The sequence below is a fragment of the Bos indicus x Bos taurus genome, chromosome 3, assembly GCF_003369695.1.
Source record: "Bos indicus x Bos taurus breed Angus x Brahman F1 hybrid chromosome 3, Bos_hybrid_MaternalHap_v2.0, whole genome shotgun sequence".
NCBI classification, from domain to species: domain Eukaryota; kingdom Metazoa; phylum Chordata; class Mammalia; order Artiodactyla; family Bovidae; genus Bos; species Bos indicus x Bos taurus.
The window spans coordinates 62,607,608-62,627,341 of NC_040078.1; the positions used below are offsets into that span (position 1 = coordinate 62,607,608).

Sequence of the window (19,734 nt, forward strand, 5' to 3'; positions counted from 1 at the left end):
AGGAACATATCATATAAATGGAAAAGCATTTGCCCTAGTTCCATAGCAAGCATTATCACTACTTAAGCAATCCATATTCTGGCATTTAAGTACTCTAAACCCTTCTTTCCTTTAATGATTTTTTAGTTGGGAAAAAGTACATCAAACCAACTTTCATAAGACATAGACTTTGGCTTTTGCATTAATTTTATGAATGTGATCAGTTATATTTCTTATTAAGGGACAAACATAACTTGACAAAAGAAAAGCTTAGCACTTGGAAATAACTCAAAAGATTCACAATGGAATCATAATTCTCTTAAACATCTATCTTCTAAATAAAAATTAAACTTGACAATAGATTCACTCACCAATATTTTCTGTGGGCATTGACACCCTGGTTGGTTCTACGAGGTTGTCAGCCAGGACAAACGCTCCTTCTTCCAATGTATCCAGCAACATCGTTGCAGTATGTGCTTGTTCAGAAGAATTCATGTGTTTCCATGATTCCAAAGCTTCAGGTCTCAGAAGATTGTCCACTGTATCAACAATTGCCTGCATCCATTAGAAGACCATCATTAGTATTGACTGCTTCTAGTACACCAAGGTGATTTGCAATCACTGACTAGTGAAATTGTAATATTTATCAATCTTGTAATATTTATCATATTACACATACTTTATTATATCAAGATAAAAATATGATGATTTACTCTTATGGAAAAATACCTGGACAACACACTATCTGGCCAACTTGATGTCTGACCCTTTCAAAATAGAACTAACTGAAGATTAGTAAACTACTATTTCATTATAAAGACTAAGTATAAAGAGACAGCTCATTTCTGTTTATCTAATCATATCTCAATCATTGAAAAGAAAGAAAACCAGTGTCAGCTCTTAATCTGAGGTATTACACATACATGCATGGTCATTCCTACATATAACCTCAAGACTTAAATGTTCTAAATAGAAAACATTGGTATCTCTAGAGTAGCCTACTATATTTGCTTGAAAATTAAATCATGTTGGTTTTGGGAACCTGAACTAAAATAGTGTCCAAATTTGTGCCTTATAACATTGTCTACTATTATCACTGAGAAAAAACCAAGATGACTTCACAGTTTATAAATTATTTGTGAACATTTCCACTCTTCCAATTCCCTGGCTAGCTAAAAACACCAGAGAGTATACCATCATGTGTAAACAATGATCTGTTTTTAAGGGGATCAGGAAAACAGTCAAAATATTTAAAGTCTGACTAATAATTTAATAAAAACAGAAAGGCAAAATAAAGTCTTTATAAATATGTTATAAATATTCATATATACAGGTTTAGTGTATTACCACGCAAAACAATTTTAAAATAAAAATGTAACCCAGTCAGTTATGAAATTGAAAGTTGGCTTTTGCACTGATACTTACTGTAGCTGTACACTGACTATGGCTTAATAACTGAAATCACTAAGTTTATTTACTCTTTCTCCATGTACTGAGTCATAGTGCATCATTAAGCCCAAATATAAATTGCTCTGATCTACTGGCAATCATTGAGTAAAAAGAACATACATTGTACAAACACAACAAAAATGGCCTGTTTGAGGTATTGTATTGAAATGAGTAGGTGGAAAAGTTGTTTGAGGCTACTGTCAGATTAATTAGCTTAATCCATCTTAATATCCTTGTTTTGTCTGCCATGTGAGTCACCAAGACCTTCCTGGCAAGTAGAAGATACTTGCAAGTGGAGTCCAAGGCTTTTCTCTATCTCTACTGGGAGATAAAATTGTCAAAATGCTCACATTGATACTGTTGCATCCATTAACTGGAGTGGAACAGAAAGTGGTCTGCTGAGGCCAGATTCAATAGTTACCAAGAAATACAGACTGGAGCCTCTAATATAAGCTACAAATGAATCCTTTGTCATAAAGCAGGAATTTGTTTCATTTGCATAGTGTAAGTCAGCTTCTAATTTGTAATTTAAGGTGTTTTATTAGTCTTATCTGAACAGAGAAGCTCATTTGAGACATACTGAAAACGACACTGGTCAGAAATTAAGGTCATGCTGAAATTTACTACCTATACACATAACTCGCTGATGGCATGCTTTCATTAATTTGAATCGCTCCTTATTTATTATCATTTGTATTTTTCTAGTGGAATCAAAATGATCATTACGCTAATCATATTCCTGAAGTAGTCTCCCTGCCAAAGAAAAAAAGCTGTTCTACTCCCACTGAGACATACATCCTGGGCAACATACCAATTATTACATTTCACACGTTAACTAACACCTTAAAGGTGAGCTGAAAATTTCAGTATGACAAATTCTATAAATTTCAGCATGTAATTCTTTGACCCCATTAAACAGTCTAATAAGGGACTTTCAAAATATTAATACCTAAAAAAAGACTTTCCCACTGGTTTTTCTTTTAAAGTTCTCAGATCCAACAATGTCTATTACTAGGTAGTGAAATGCTATTATTTCTCCAGATCTTGCCAACCAAAACTGGTGAAGTCATAGCTTCTGACTAATCTCTATTCTACAAAATTTACAAAGTTCTTTTGTTTTGTTTTCATTCGTATATAAACAAGTTCTTCAAAGTTTGATTGACTAGGAATATGGTCCCCAGATGAGTAAAGTTAGAAAGTAAATATACCCAGCAAAAGGAACTTCTAAACTTCACAGAATAAAACAAAATGCAATGTAGTATTATTATTTTGATCTATCATACAGTTAGCTTGGCATAATTCTATGGTTAGCCTCACCATGTTTCCTATTTTACTTGTATATACCAGCGAGGAAAATTGGCTTCAGTAGAAAAAGATTCTGAGGCAAACGGTGGCTTTATGTTCCTATTATCCTTCACAAAAACATATATATCTACAGTACAGTCACATTACTTATGTTTTATTCCTAGTAGCCCCTCCCAATATCAACCTGATTCTAGTAATGACACCTAAAATTTCAAAACAAAGCCTATTTTATTTAAGAGTACACCACAGAGATAAGAAAGCAGTGACTTTTTCATGCACATACATTATGACTATACAGTCTTTGATATGATAAACTGCCAAGAATATATCATAGCTGTTTTACTGAAGTTGTTTTTAATCTACAGAGATGACAACAGGGGATAACAAGACTTTATGATTACTTTCCAATTCAGAGGATATTTCATTTAAATTCCTGTATGTTTGGATGAATGCAAAAACACCAAAAAATATAAAAATAAGCTATTTGCTTATTCTGAGAGTAATATACCTGGGAAAAGAAACATTTATACAGCTGATATGGGGCACATTATATAATTATCAAAGACTGAAATACATTGGTTCATGCAGCAAGATGATAAAGCGTAGCAGGAAGCTGAAGAAGGGAGAAAGCAGGGTGACAGCACAGGAGAGATACCTTAAGGTAAGCCCTGCATGTCTTCTCTCGTTTTTGGAGCTTTTTAGTAAAAGAAAAGAAAATCAGAGGTTAGATTTTCATCTGTTGCATACGGGGAAAGAAGAAGAAATCCTACAAAAATTAAATTGGTGGTCCTGAGCTCAGTGTTTATTATGTACTGTAGTCCTCTGGATTTCTGTGAGTCTATACTGACTGCCAAGACCATGCATTCACAGCTTTTAGCTTTATTTTACTAAATATAATAATGCAAAGTATCTTGATAAAACTAGAGACAAAATATGTGATAAAAGCAAGAAAAAACCTATAAAGGCGTTTTAGCCACAGATTTCAGATTCATATGAATTTCATATAAACACTTTATAGTATGGTTAAAATAACTATCAAATTTTTGACAAGGTAAGAAAAATTTGTAGCACTAACACACTATACTTCTACCAAAAAAAACTTGTCCTTCTCCCCAAACCTAATATTGAAAACAACTTTTTAGTATCTAACACTCCTATATGCATTACAATTTTGTTATAATCACAAGAGTTGCCTGTATTAGTATATGAGTTGTTTAACACAATCTCTCCGATTGCAGATAATGCCTTCCAAAGTGAGAGCACTGACAACAACCAGGTAGATGAAGTTTACCACCGACTAACCTTTCCTCAGGTAATTAGCATCATCTTGGGGGCAGCAAGGGGAGTGCATGTTGCTGCTTTCACAACTAAATTATTTCTTGAGATATGAACCAAATTAGAAGTTTTGTTTCTATTCGTGTGTCATCGGGACCAAAAGTTAGGCAGTCAACTGCCGAAGAATCCAGAGCAGACATACAAAATATCTACTTTAAAATAACAGAAAGCTTCTACCTACCTTGTTATAACTCCGTCCAGCTGAATCCTTTTCACTAGGTTTCAGTTCCTGCAGCTGTGCATCAAGAATGTCCACCAACTGCTCCATCAATCTCACTGAAGAACTCACATCACCAGCAAACACTGGCCCTTTGGTATGTTTAGCCAGTTCATTGGCAAGGCTAGCAGCATTTTCTCCGCTTCTAATCTGAAATGAGAGTTTATATTATCTCAGTAAAGATTTCTTGTTGTTTGTGGCTTCTTGCTCTTTTCCCTAGGATCTTTGTTGTGGTGAGAAAAATATACACAAACATGTCAAAATCTGCAACTAACTGAGACCAATAACTTTCTCTTTATTTCAGATGATTAAAGGTTCTTAGATCCTCAAAAAGAAATTCTTAGGCAGGCATTTAAAGGGAACAAAAGAGAAAAAAAGTCCTTTAAAAATTTTTTGAGACAACTCTCTCATTTCACTGCAACCATTTTAAACTGCTGCTTAAAAATCTTATTAATTTATTCCAATGATCCAGAAATTTAAGTCAGAATGTAATCAGTATAACACTGAGGGTTATTATCTACTGCTTGCCTTTCAGAAAGGTGGTAAAACTAAAATGTCACTACATTGCACTGTATTAAAGTTACTAATGCCTTTAAAGTCATTTTTACTTATTCTGTCATAATCAGCTGTGATATGAACATCTGCTTGCATTCTGTGGATTCAGTTGCAAACTTAATGATATTTGATTTATTAGGCCAGTGCACTATTTGTCTTACGAACATCAAAAGAAACAGAACAAACTAAATATGAATGAAATTAAGCAAGTATGTACTCATTAAAAAGCTTCACATAGAAAACAGCATGCCCTAAAACATATGTAACTTTGAATAAATAGTTTACAGACAAAACTATGCATAATTTTTTACTTTCATACTGAACAAAGAACATCGAAGCTGGTCTTAACATACAAAGCTAAATTATTTATGTTAGAAGTTAAAGCCCTTAATCACCAATGTGTATCATATTAAAAGGTTCCAACCAACCTTCTGAGCCAGCTGATTTACCCAGTGTGAGGTACAGTTGCTAAGATCAGGGCCCTTAGGGTTCCATGTTCCAGTGGAAAGCACGCAGAGATACGAGGCAGTTCCTACAACAGATGCAGAAAACAACAGTGAAATTGAAACCATTTTTCCTGCATGCATTCGGGAAATCCACTATGATGATTCTACTCCATGTGTTAAATTTTGAATAAACGCTAATGGAAGTAGTTGACAATAACTGACAAAGAGCAGAATATAAACAGTAAATATAAAGTCGGCACAGAAATATCAGACATTTACAGCAAACAAACAAAAAGCCCTTTTTCTTGGGACTCATCCAAAATGATACTTTGCAATGAGAAACACAGCTGTTAGGCAGTCTCACTAGAGAATCCATGGGCCTAAATCTCAGGCTTGACCTAGGACTTGAAGAAGGAGCGGGAATTCAAAGCCTGATCTTAAAAGACTTTTACAGTTTCAAAACTTTTAAGTTGTCTACATGTGCTATATTACTAAAGTAGCAAAATAACAATTAAGTTAGCTATTGTAAATATCTTTTTCCTCAAATAAAATCACTTCAGTGTAATTCAGAACCTCCTTAAAGTTTTAATAGTATATGTAGTATCAATATTTGACAGAAATACCTCTCGTTCCCTTGGGACACGGTCGTTCAACCATCATTCCCCTTTGTGTCTGAGGCCACCTTATCCCCCTCGCGTCTAATGCTTCGCAGAATCTCTCTGGCAGGGGAAAAATATTTGTTACAGGAGGAATTTTGGTTGTAGAAACTGCTGGAGGTGCTTTTGTCCCTTTGCTTCCTTCCTGCGATCCAGCTCCAGTTGTGCTCATGGGGCCTTTCTGTGAAGTAGTGCTTGTGGTTGATACTGTGGTTTTGAACATCTCAGCTGAAGAAGTTATTGTCACAGCTGTGGTAGGCACTATGGAAAAGAGATGAGTATGTTAATCTCAAACACACATCACATTCATGTGAACGTCTGCACAGGCACACACACACACACACACACATACACACACAAAAAACACAACCATCCCAAACCAACAAAATGGGATCACTGAGAATATCCACAGGGTAGGAAGAAGAATGAATCTCTTCATTTATTCCAACTCATTCATATTGTTGGCTAAGCGACTGGCAGTTTGGGTTCTACCCTAGATTTTGCTCTCTGACTGTGTCCTAGGTTTACTTCTCAATGAAATATTTGGTAATACATTTTATGTACAATTTCAACATATATCATCTAACAGGAAATGCAGAATAGTTTAATATAAAGTTTCAATATACATATCAAATATGGTGTCATATCAGATACATAATTTAGAAAAAGCCATTTATATACAAATTCATACTCTGAAACAATAAAATTCAAAGTTATCAACAAAAGTCTGACCATTACATACAATTAGGACAATAGAAAATTTCAAGTCACCCACTCTACATCTTACAGGGAAACAAATACTGTGACATCTTTCCACCCAGCAGCCATTCTTGCTTGAAAGATTTTTGAGCATGGCTGATTAGATCCAAACAGAAGATAAGCTTGGCATGCTTGTTCTGTTTTACTACGGAAACATCTGAGGCTTTGACATCTTTACTTTTGAAAACATAGATATGAAAAGAAACTAGTTCTGATCAGAAGTTATATTGTAATCTCATCAAGATAACAAGTTGGACCAAATTATGCCTAATTCAAAACCAATTCTACATATTAACAGAGAGTTTAAAAGGACCTACAGTTAACTCACTTACAAGCAGAAATTTAAAAAGAAAAAAAATTTAAGGTTATTCTGGACTTCCAACATTATTTTTAAACTGTTAAATCCATTAGGTTAAAATAAGAATGGAGTTTAATGTTTTCCTTCATTAATGACCACTTAGTTTAAAAAACAAAAAAATTCTGTCAGTAAAACTTTAATGGCATCGTTTAAAATCTATTAGGTGATCACACTAAAGTTTTATCAACATTTAGATTACTGAATCTTAAGACTTTATAATTTTGAGGCTTTAAATTTAAATCAAGTAGAGCAAATTAAAAGTAACTATTTTTAATGATAATCTTATAAAACATTAAGTTATTTTATGGTTTTGCTACACATAAGAACCAGACTAGAACATTAAAACTTCTTAGAAAACAAGTTCATATTATCACTGACATAATTAGTATTTTAAGCTCTGGTCCCTAGATAGTTTGCATAATTCTGACTCTATGACAGAGTATGCTAAGTTTATCAGAAAAAGCAGTGTACACCTATTTCTAGTTCTTTAGTTGTGAGAAACTTCTTGTTACCAATAAGTGCAAGATACATTTTTGACAGTCTCTTTTCACTAGAGAAACTTCTTAACCAACTGGTTTATTTCCAAGGCATTGGTTACTAATCATATGAGAGAATCCTTTGTACATTAGTCAAGCATCATGCCTAGCCAGCTGTTGCAGAAACCTATTCAAACCTGTTTATCTTTTTTCTGTAAAGCACTTGCCTGACATCTTGTTAAACCTCATAATTTTCTTTTGATTACAATGCAGCCAAGCTTTCAGTGCTTTCTCAATTAACATTTGTCAAAAGCATCACAATCTTTTGAAGAAGTGTTAAATGAATGTTGTTGAATCAAATCTTAAAGGGGGTGGGAAATAGGAGCAAAGAGAAAAGGGCAGAGCAGAATGGTTTAATGCTACCCCATCTGATGTATCCCTTGACACTGTACTAATTAGTACATATTTAATGACTGAAATATGTATTAACAATATACAATTAGTGATCTGTTAGCTAAGCATCAGTAAAGATTCAAATAAATGAGTGAAGGTAGGCAATAAAATGACCTCTATTAAATGCACAAAACTTTCTGAAATATTCTGTAGCCCATTTCCATGTGTCACTGATAATATATTTTCATATCTTTTATCTTTTGTTCATTAAAAGAAGTTAAACTTCTTTAAGCAACACATTCTTCACTTGTGAATCAATGAAATTTTGGGGTATTGAACATCAACTTTAAGTGGCAAAATGTAACCCGTTAGGAGGACAACTACAAAACTGTGCAAGGACAAGATTTAAGAACTTCAATAAAAAGCAATTTTCTAATACTGAAGCTAGAGATGAGGAGATATTTATAAAAATTAATGTTTCTTTCCTTAGATGAAGACAGGTCACAACAGGGCACCCCATGATGATAAAAGCTTACATTTACTCAGCATTTATGTACCAGATGCTGTGTTAATCATCACTCATGGATCATCAGATCATCTTATTTAATCCTTACCACAACCCCATGAAGTAGGCACTATGATTATCTTTCTTTTACAGAACAGAAAACTAAGCATTGGAGGAGGTTAAGCAGTTTGTTTAAGGTCACTTGTCCATAATGCTCTTAAATGTTATGATCTTACTTTTCTAGACAAAAGATTTTAATAGACTCTGAGAAAGTGTGACACCCCACAAGCAATATGTCCTTATTTTGGAGCATTTAACTGACACTGTGCTCTGTGTAAATCTCTAAAAGAAGAAAAAATGTGGAAATATAAGGTACTAAAACAGTAATAGTAAAAAGTTTCACAATGAAATGTTTGTGGCAAAAGGCTCAAAACTCAAGAACTTCCTATAAATGGTAATAGGAAACATGACAAGTCACAATAGAATTATATTGTAAATCTGAACCCTACTGTACACAGCCTTCCCAGAGTTATCAGGTGCTGTATCAACACACAGATTAAATGACTTAGCATTCTACCTACCATATATCATTTAAGTACAGAGACCTAGAAACAGTGACATTAATGCTAATACACATATATATTAATAAGTACCCATGAAAACCTCAACAAACAGACTGGTTAAATTTACTATGCCAGTTATTTATTAAGAACTTGCTAATTATTATCAGCTTTTTCCCATGTGAAAACATTTTAAAGATAATATGTATTTATGATAAATGAGAGGGTAGTTATTTCCCTCTTCCAAGTCCCCAAATTCATCCATTATTACAAGCTAGAGTGAGAATATAGTCTAGTAAGGCAAAAACTGCAGCAGATTTATTAAATTTACCCTTATTCAATATCTAAAAACACCAATCATCTTTTAATTAACCATTCATTATCAGCGGGAAGATGTTTTAAGAAATATTCTATATTAAACACTTCTTAAATAATAAATCTAACTGGCTCTCTTAAAAAAATGTCCCTCATGTTGTTTGCCATGCTTCATTATTACTCTAAGTCAGATATTCAGAAACCATCAGAACTCAAGACAATATTTTTCCATAATGTTTCGGATAACAAATCTGCAGACAGATTAAGTAAGTATAAATCAATTCAGATTAAGACACAGAAAACAGTTAATATATGACCAAAATGGCTTTTTTTCCCAAAGCCAACATTATAGAGGAAGAAAGCAAAAGAGAAAAAACAGATCTAGTTTAGGATAATGGAGCAAATTAACTAAGTAGAGAAGACAGAAAGCTAAAAATTTAAAGAAAACAGGAAGATGTATTTGAAAGCACTATGAAGGCAAAGTAATAACATACTTGTGCTGTTAGGAATGGAAGGCATGGATTTATATAGGGAAAAATACTGCAGCTAATACAGTGTGAAACAGTCCATAATTAAAATTATCCATTTAACAACACAATATATATCTTGGCTACATACATGATAGCAAAGCCAGTACATAGACTTGCTAGCAGTGGCTTACTGGTTTGACCTAAATGTATGGGCCAGAATAGTTCTGCAAGGCCCCATTTACATGCAGTTAGATATCAGCACACATCTTGGACGAGCAAGGCAGGAGTCTCTCTAAAAGCATTTGAAGATGAGTTATGAAGAGCAAGCAAATAAGAGAATATGCTTCAAACATCAGCAAGAAAAATTTAGGTCAAATAAAACTTTTTACCACTAATGGTTTAATAAGAAGTCAGTATGGACTTTCACCTTCTGAGAATATATGAGAATGGCTATTTTGGATAACACAACACTGCTGTAGGAATAAAGCTACCACATATGGCAAAGTTTCTCATTTTCAAAGCTAGTAACTGTTCTTTTCAAAAATCACCCAAAATTATCAAAGATTTTTTCATCTGAAATGGGTCAAATTATTTACTAGAACATATGCCACAAGTGGAAAGTGACATTATTACTCATCTTGTATTCCATAAAGTGCTCTGTGACAAGGAGGCGGGCAATGATTCCTTATTGAGCTCAATCAACCTGTACTCAACTTTAGGAGTTATTTAATTATAATCGGCATTAATTTTTTTTTTTTTTTTACTTTTTTTTCCTAATGGAGGGGAAGAGATTTACTGCTACCCAAGAAACATTTAACAACTGTGAGGGCAATACAGGTTACAAAAAAAGATTAATACATATTCTCCAGGCAAGAATACTGGAGTGGGTTGCCATTTCCTTCTCCAGGGCATCTTCCAGACCCAGGGATTGAACCCAGGACTCCTGCATTGCAGGCAAACTCTTTACCGACTCGGCCACCAGGGAAGACCCTTTTACAATGTCAAGTTCTGTCAATTACTAAACTTTGCCTTTTACAAAACTATAGGATATGAGAGAACCATGGTACTAACTTTTAGGAAAACAGCTGAGATATAGGAACTATCCCTTGCTGGCCTCAAGAGAAAAAGATACGTCTGAATTTAAAAATAAAGGATACTAAGATAGTATCAATAAAGATTTTCATGACCTAATGGAAGATTTCATTGTTGAAAGTTTATCAATGGCACACTACTACAATTTTTAGCCAACAAATTCTAGATATACATGAATTAAACAAAAAGAGGGCTTGCACTGGTGGCTCAGATGATAAAGAATCTGCCTGCCGTGCAGGAGACCTGGGTGTGATCCCTGGGTTGAGAAGATTCCCTGGAAGAGGGCATGGCAACCCACTCCAGTATTCTTGCCTGGAGAGTTGCCATAGACAGAGGAGCCTGGCAGGCTACAGTCCATGGGGTCACAAAGAGTCAAACATGACTGCGTGACTAAGCACAGCATAGCACAGCACTAAGGCATGTCATTACTACCCATATGGTATGAAGAAAAATCACACATTTCATATTCTATAACTCAAGTTAGAATTCAACTACAATGGCTCATGCTTTTGTAGTCCTAAGCCTATGACAATATTTAGGACTTGGTGACTTACTAAGTCACTTACTTACTGACTGACTTAATAAGTTACATTATTCCTTAAAAATATGTATATGTATATGTAGCTGTGTTTAAGCATATGGTTATATATTGCTTTAACAGAGGAAAAAGATATTAATTCCTGTTCCACCTTGTTGAAGAGATTGATTTAGTTACTCCAAAGAACATTCTGGTTCCTACAATTCTGAAATAACTCAATAATGTGAAAATTTCAATTAACTCATAAAATTGAAAAAATAATTCAGATCTTTTAAATACAAATATTATTGTTCAACTAGAAAAGACTTATAATTAGGTAAACTCCATAATAATATATTAAGAGATCATTCTTTTATCATGAGTATGAGGTAATCTTATTTTAATGAAAATTCAAAACTTAATTTACCCTCAAAACTTGTTTACTGCAGAACTGAAGTAACTTGACAAACTAAAATATATTTCCAAAGATTTATAAAGCAATGATCCTTTATAAAGATACTTAAAGAGAACACAAATTTTAAAAATGCTAGCAGAACTGTCTTCATAAAGCAATACTTGGGATCATCTAGTGCTTAGTCCATGTGTAACAGTTAAAATCCAGAAATATTGACCTAATACCATCACAAATTTATTGGGAAATAAAAACATGTAATTTTACATGATGATCTAGAGACAGCAGACACCAAAACTTTAGAACACTTATGCCTGGCACTGTACATCAAGCCTAGCAATTCTCCTGGGACTTCCTAACACACATTTCCTTTAACCACTGGCGCCAAGAAGTTAAGAGGTCTGCACACAGATTCTAATCAATTCAGAAGTCAGGTAGGAAAAAAACACACAAAACTAACAGGTTTGTAGTTGGCAATACATTTTTAGCAATGGAAATCTAAACTGACGAAGGATGTGACAATTTTTTGAAACCAACATTTAAATGAAATTCAGAAAAAGAAAATGGACCAAAATAAGGCTAAAATGTACACACTATATGACAATTTGAAATGCCACAATATTATCACTTGCCCTTTAACTACAAAAAGGGGAAGAAAATAAAGAGGGATAAATTAAGTCTTAAAAATAAACTGTTTATAAAAGATATAAGCATTAGCAAGTAAAATTCTTACCTTGGGCAGGATCAGGTGGACCAAACTCCAGAGAATATCGTAAAATGAAGTTATTGTTCCACACATAGAGTTGGTTATCTCTTGGATTGTAATCCACCGCAGCAATATACTGGTACTGGTTGGGGAAGGGAACATCTACATATTCTCCTCGGTTTAATCGGGTATTGTAAATATAATCAATTGCATTCTTGCCTGTTTCACTCTCATTGTCTTGATAAACTGACCTGACCACATAAAGGACTCCACAGATCATAAAAGCATTTGAGGCAGCTCGTTTGTCATATACAGTCTCCCACGTTGCTTCAAATCGAAGAGTGTATGGATTCAGTTGGCTAATAACTATCATTCCATTGTTCTGCTCAGTGGCATAAATGACCCATAAGCCGTTTTCATCAACTGCTAGGTCAATATCAGTTTTTCCTCCCCATCTATATGGTGAAGTATCATGATAGTTAGCATAGTTAATTATGGCCTCTCCACTCTTAATTCTAGTCCTCAAGTCATATTTCACAATATTCCTTGTTCTTTCTTTGTTAAAGAAGACAGCACCATCATATACCACAAATCCAGTACCATCTACTCGATTTGGAAGTTTATAGGTTGTTGTTTGGCGACTGTTTTGGAAATCTTCTAAAGATGCATATTCTATTAAAGTATCAGTACGATAGGGAGTCCAGGGCATGAAATAAATTTTATCTGCAGCCTGAAGAGGGTCCTTGCACCAAGCACCTGCCTTTTGTTCAGCTTCATATATACATGGTGAGTCCACAATTGCTTTCAAGGTCCCAGGGCACACAAAAACTATCATTCATAGAGAAAAAACAAGAATTAAGCAAAGTTAAAAGATTATACAAGGAAGCATAAGTTTCAATGATTATAGGTCAAAAAAGAAAAATTCACCTTATTAACACTTAATTTTACCAAAATTTATACTTAAGACAAATACTACCTTTCTTCAAGTTGCCATAATCAATGCACAAGTTTATTTTCACAAATACAAACCAAAGTTTAAGATCATTCATAATCGAGCTAACAATTTATACTTTTGCTATGTGTTTTATCTTACAGTTCTTTTATGTTTCAAAACTTTGTGCTTTGTGCATAAAAGTGAACAAAGTACTTTTAGACCAAACTTTGCACCCTCCCTCCCTTAGCCCACTTATAACCCGCAAAAGCAAAACACCAAAATAAAGCAAATAAAACAAAAAGTCCAGTGTGAAGGCTTATTTAGAACTTCTACGGAAGTTAGACTGAAAACAAGAGTACTTCAGTTGAAGGAACATAAATATTCAGAAAATGCAATTAGAAGCAGAGAAAAGTAAATACAAGGAAAGCAGTGATGAAACGACCAGGAGACCCTGTAACCATGGCATGCTATGGAGAGGGTTCTGGAAGCCAGGCAAGATGACACTTTAATAATAAAATATCCAAGGGGGTCAGAAAAAGAGGTAAAGGGTGAAAAGAAACAGAGAAAGGACAGCTCCCCCTCGCCGACTTCAGAAATTTTACCCCATCACCAGATTTAGCAGTCATATAATTTCAATGTAAACAGTTGACTTCTTTATGAGGTGCATTTATGAGATCCTGCTGATTGTGTTTTAATGTCAGGAATGTTGTGGGGGAAGGGAAGGGAGGAGGTAACATCCATAAGGCACATAACAAGGAGCTGGGGTTCAAACCGTATATGTTATTTACCTTTTTGCTCCACTTCTATTTTAAGCATCGGAAGAAAAAAAAAAGTGCAAGGAAAAAAGAAAAAAGATTAAAATAAATTGACTATTAGTCTAAGACTGAATTTGTAATAGATGCTAAATATAGGAAGAATAAGAGCTGCACTACTTTGGATAAAGAGAAACACACAACAGGAAAACCTAGCAGGAGAAAGATACTAAAGTTACATAAAAGAACATGGATCAATCATTTTAGTAGATTAAGGAGGCAATACAAATATGTTGGCATGTTGTTTCACTTAGTGTACCTGAATAAATAATGAGACTCTTCACTAATGTGTGGTATACAGACTCTTGCCTTTCCAAAGTCACTCAGCATTCTTACTAAGTTTTACTTTAAATAGGTATGCTACAGACACAACTGCATGCATAGGCTGTGTTATTTCCATTTATCTTATCATGTGAACTCATTATTAAGCTGACTAAAATTAGGTAAACATAACAACAAGGATATATGTTTACAAAATGGCAATTCAATTTTGAAGCTCAGGTCAAATGTAATGAATACCAGTATTTTTACATTTTTCAAAGTTATGTATGTTAGAAGAAATATATAATTATGCAGCTCAGTATGTTTCAATTTTTTCTATTAAATTCTGCTTCTAGAAAAAACCATCTTAACTATAAAAAATTAGCCTCCTTTTCAGGAATATATAAGCCTCCCCCTTTATCCCAATAGTTATATTAAAGGGTGGGGTAAGATAATATACTTTTCCTCCCCACTATAATTAGTAACTTTACTTATTTACACATATATTTACTTAATATTATAAAATTCTCATTAAATTCTCTACATCACAATTCCTAAACTTGTAATACAAAATCTATTTTTAAAAAAAGTAAGCAAAATACATACAAGGAAAAAGCAAGCACAGTAGGCAAGGAGAAAAAGGAAGAAAGAATTATGGTTAGCTTATTATGACATTGTCTACCATCATCAATTTACACAAAAGCAAGCTAGCATGCAACAATCATACTGAGCATTCAAAGCAAATACCTTGATTTCCACAGACCCCATGAAAGGTAAATGCTTTCATAAAACAAACCTGATTAGTAGAGTTACAGGAGAAAAAATCCTCCCTTCAAGATATTTAAAGAAATAGATTATAAAGTTACGAAGTGTGCTATAGAATATCCTTGCTGGTAAACAATATTTAAATAATTATGAACTATAAAATATGATTTTAGATTGTATGTAGGCTTTGAAGTATGTTGCCTGAATTTCATAAAGTGATAAGATTAATGTCTGTGATTCCCCCTCTTCCCTTATTAAAATGCATTAGGGTGTGTCAATACTGTAACTCCAAATGGGTACTCAAAGATACTGTAGTTGCACATTTCATTAAATGCCTTAGCTTGATTAATTTTTCTTAAATTGCAATAATTCATCAAGATTAAATACTGACCTCCTGAAATACCTTAGGGAAAAATGAGTTTTGTCATAGGAAACCTTCCACCCACATTAAGAGACCCTGCCCCAATCCAACTTGGTCAATTTAACCACTTTCAGGAAACATACTTGCTTTATTAATGAGTAAATCTGACTACATCCAGTAAAAATGAAATTCAGTGTTACTGACATGGAACAATTCTTTTCTTTATTAACCACTAGTCCTAAAATTACTGCTCAGTGAACAGCAATATTATACCTGCATAGAATCAATAATGGAAGGGGCGTGGTGGGAAAATAAGGATAAAAGAAATCATTAGTGGTGAGTTTGCTCAGACTAACTCTATATACAGCTATATTCTTTCCTTTTAGGAAAGGATGATTTTACTCAAATAAATCAATTAAATGCAAAGAATGGAAATAATAAATTTAAAAATATGTTATGCATCTAAAACAGAAATTAAAACAAGTTCAATAAAGGATGTAGAAAGTATATTTTGTTTTCTATTAATTGAAAATGGCTGAGTTAGTTTTATTACTTGATACACTAAATCGACAGTGCAGTTACTATGCAAAATATTAAATAGGTAAGACTTCATTTATGATTTAACTGGTATCATTTATATAAAAAATAAAATGGATATATATTATACATAAAATTTACAATTTTAATGAAAACTGAGAAGTAACATCCAAATGTAAAAGTAAAAATAAATTAAAACCTTTGATGATTGATAAAGTGTATAAAATATGGATATTTAAAACAAAAGACCTCACATTATGATTTTTATGACAACCTAAAAGATATATAGCTCTGTCAAATTAGTCAAAATTTCATCAACCCAGAAAAATACAATAAAGCTAATGAAATTAGTATTTTTATCACAAATATATGCTGTAACTTTTCTTAAGAGGCTGTACGAATTAATTCATAACAATACATTTACTATGCTATAGAACAAACATAAACACATGACTCACTAACAACAGTGGAGGACATAGTTTTGAAGACAAGAAGTCAACTGAAACAAAACCTACATACTCTGTATCTGAAGTGACACACTATTTCATTCTAAATAATCTTGTTTATTCATTAATAACGACATATCAATAGTAAAAGTTTTTTTTACTCATCAACTAAAACATAGCTAAATTTATGGTATAATTTTAAAAACTTAATTTGAAATAAGAGGATTCAAAAACCAAAAACAAATCATGCCTATGGGACACGGAAATTTTGATTTGATTATTCTCCTTTATGCATAGGATCCTTATGACTTGTTTTAAATGCATATTCATTCAATTACTAATCAAATATAATACACGTGTCTGTCTATAAACATACAAAGTAAAACAAACTACAGCATGTGTAATGGACTCTGTTGCATAAATTTACTATAAAATTTTCAGAGATCATGGAAAATTTCTGAATTTTTGTTTTTAAACTAAGAGAAAATAGTTTGGGATGGATATGTTCCTGAGGCATTTGCTCAGGATAGACAGTGGCATAAAGCCAGATGATAACAGACACATAATAAATGCTATTTGTTGGTGACAGTTTTTATCAACTAAGCAAAGGATAAAAGGAGTATGCAAACATTACAACCTACTAAAACACTATTAAAACAAGGGAAAAGTGAAAGCTAGGAGATTAAAATAAAACCAAGTATGAGAGATGATTATAACAGACAGAAGCATGAGGAAAAGAGATTGAGGAGATAACACAGACCCAAAATAAGATCAAAACTATCTAAAAAGATCATTGGCAGTGAAAGTCCTGGAATTTATAGTGTGTCACCACTGTACGGTATATAGGAAGTATAATTACTTCTATTCTTTAGCAAGGAGTAGTTTCTACAAAGCCACAGACTTATTTCTGCTTCGTGCAAATATCTAGAAAGGTAACAGCAAATTGATTACTGTCTTTTTTTTTTAAAGGACAGACACTAAAAAAAACAAATACTTCTCTTGAGAATAGCTATTTGCAAGTTTGGTGCACAATGTACAACACTTCTGGAGAACTGAAAAAGTAAAATTTTGAAAGTTAGATGTTCCAGAAGATATCCACACTTTCCTTTCTTAAAAAGCACAAGAAATAACTTAAAAGTCTGAAAATAATATTTTCTTAACACTGTTCTTGATCTACAGACTAGGTTACAGGAACTGGCTCCAGAGAGACAATTCTTGGCAGCTCTGACTGATTCCACTGTGTGGGAATGGATGCTGTATTCCTTTTCTAACTTGAGGACAGAGACCATGCTAAATTCACGCGAAAGTGACTTTACGGAACAAAATTTTGGTTAGCTCCAAAGAATACAATGTTCCTCTAGTGGCACAGGAGAATGATTATGTGAGCCACCAACACTACACACAAGAGAAATGATATAAAGATCAGTGCACTCAGTAGGCTTCCAATCCTACAAATGGTATAGAAAATACTGAAAACATAAAAAGCATCCATTTCACGGTAACACAGGAACACAGAGCAGGAATGAAAAGAAAAGATAATCTGTGTTTGGCCTTTGATCCCCCACACAAAGGCAATTTATCAAAACTGCGGGCAGAGAAGAGAGACAGCGCCTTCACGGGATGTGTAAGAATGTATCACTACCATACTGGACATACTATAGTTATCTAAAATTGGCCCTTTGTTTTCAGAAATATTGATAGTTTAAGAATAGAAATCTAGTTTTTAAGGTTCTGGAAAAAGCAATTTCACTATTAGAGTCCATCGTTTTTTTAAGGAGGGAAGTCCTCCTAAAGCAAATCAATAAAATTTCTGCTAAAGAATTCTTAACTCAAATGCCTGTGAATTAAGGTGACATGACACATATATATATTTTTTTAATTTAAAAAGTAAAGGTGATAAGAACAATACCAAACAAAATATATTTAATCTTTTTAATCATCTAAAGTGCTTTTTCCTACTGAAAATGCAGAATACAATTCTAAGTATGAATTCTGAGGTTAGAAGGAAAACTACACAAAATTACACTATTAGCTGAAGCCTACTTATGAAGTTTCCAATTAAATTTTAAATATCCTGCTAAAGGATATTACTAAAAATGGATGTTGAGAAATTAAAAATGTGTTACATACTTGTTACATCTATTTTTTTTGGTTAAGATTTTATCACCAAATCTGGTAAAGGACTGCTCCTTTAAGAACAAGGGACAAATAGGAAAGCACTTGCCTCAGTTAACTGCAGTGGTAGCTTTTACCAGGCATTAAAGTTACCACAACAGCAGGTAGCCATTCAAGTAGCTTACTATTAAAACTGAAGTCAGTTCCTTCTTTAGAAAACTGTGAGCCAAACCAATTTGTCAGCAACTGGTATTGGGCAAAAGTACAGATTTCTATCAGCCCTATTGAATAGCTAATTCAAGTTTGTTTTCTGGAAAAACACTAGCCTTAAAAGCCAAACACTTAAGAACACAGACAGACACTTGGCCAGCTTCACACTATGGCTTCCTTCCACACTTCATGAAGCTAATTGGAGGCCCAAGTCTGTTAGTGCTCTGCATGCATAATAGTTTTGTAGGCCATAAACATATGCTTCTTTCATATGGGTCCTCTTTCAGCATCAATGAGAAATGCTGTAGAAAGTGAAAAATATAAACTTCATACTTACTGTAAGGGACACATTCATATTGGACCTCAAGATATTTGTATGTTCCGGGACATGGATCAGGAAATACATCTGACCCAGTAACTACTATACACTGTGTTCGATTGTTGCACCTGGAAAACAAAACAAATCAAACTTGTGGAATAACAATGTATTTGTTTATTCTTAATAAAAATATAATAGATAACTGATCCATATTGTCTTTAAGCAACTAGTACCATAACTTTTAAAAATTCTACTGATAATAGCTTACTATAAAGAGATACAAAAAGTCCTATTTTATTTATGTTGTCATACCTCTGTATCATGGGTCACAATGAATTTTTAACTGGAAATAAAAAGAAAATCACTGATAGTTTTCTGTTATTTTAGTATACATTTTAATTGAAGTTTTTGACATGTTCAACATGTACTGAAAATAAAACTTACTTGGTTTCCTACTATATTTAAGAAT

The 19,734-nt window shown here is 33.3% G+C and overlaps 1 protein-coding gene across 50 annotated transcripts in view; it reads right to left on the reverse strand.

Moving 5' to 3' along the window:
- ADGRL2 (adhesion G protein-coupled receptor L2) overlaps window positions 1-19,734 on the reverse strand; it is a 716,223-nt gene that overhangs the window by 40,069 nt on the left and 656,420 nt on the right. For 17 of the 50 annotated variants that reach the window (XM_027536740.1, XM_027536741.1, XM_027536743.1 and 14 more), the window contains exons 4-11: window positions 19,284-19,393; window positions 14,228-14,242; window positions 12,533-13,333; window positions 5,910-6,203; window positions 5,269-5,372; window positions 4,250-4,435; window positions 3,389-3,427; window positions 351-534 (exon numbers count right to left, since the gene is read on the reverse strand). In XM_027536740.1, coding sequence (XP_027392541.1) covers window positions 351-534; window positions 3,389-3,427; window positions 4,250-4,435; window positions 5,269-5,372; window positions 5,910-6,203; window positions 12,533-13,333; window positions 14,228-14,242; window positions 19,284-19,393 — 1,733 coding nt within the window. The remainder of the gene's footprint in view (window positions 1-350; window positions 535-3,388; window positions 3,428-4,249; window positions 4,436-5,268; window positions 5,373-5,909; window positions 6,204-12,532; window positions 13,334-14,227; window positions 14,243-19,283; window positions 19,394-19,734) is intronic. The other 33 variants (XM_027536744.1, XM_027536750.1, XM_027536768.1 and 30 more) reach the window with 5 other exon arrangements.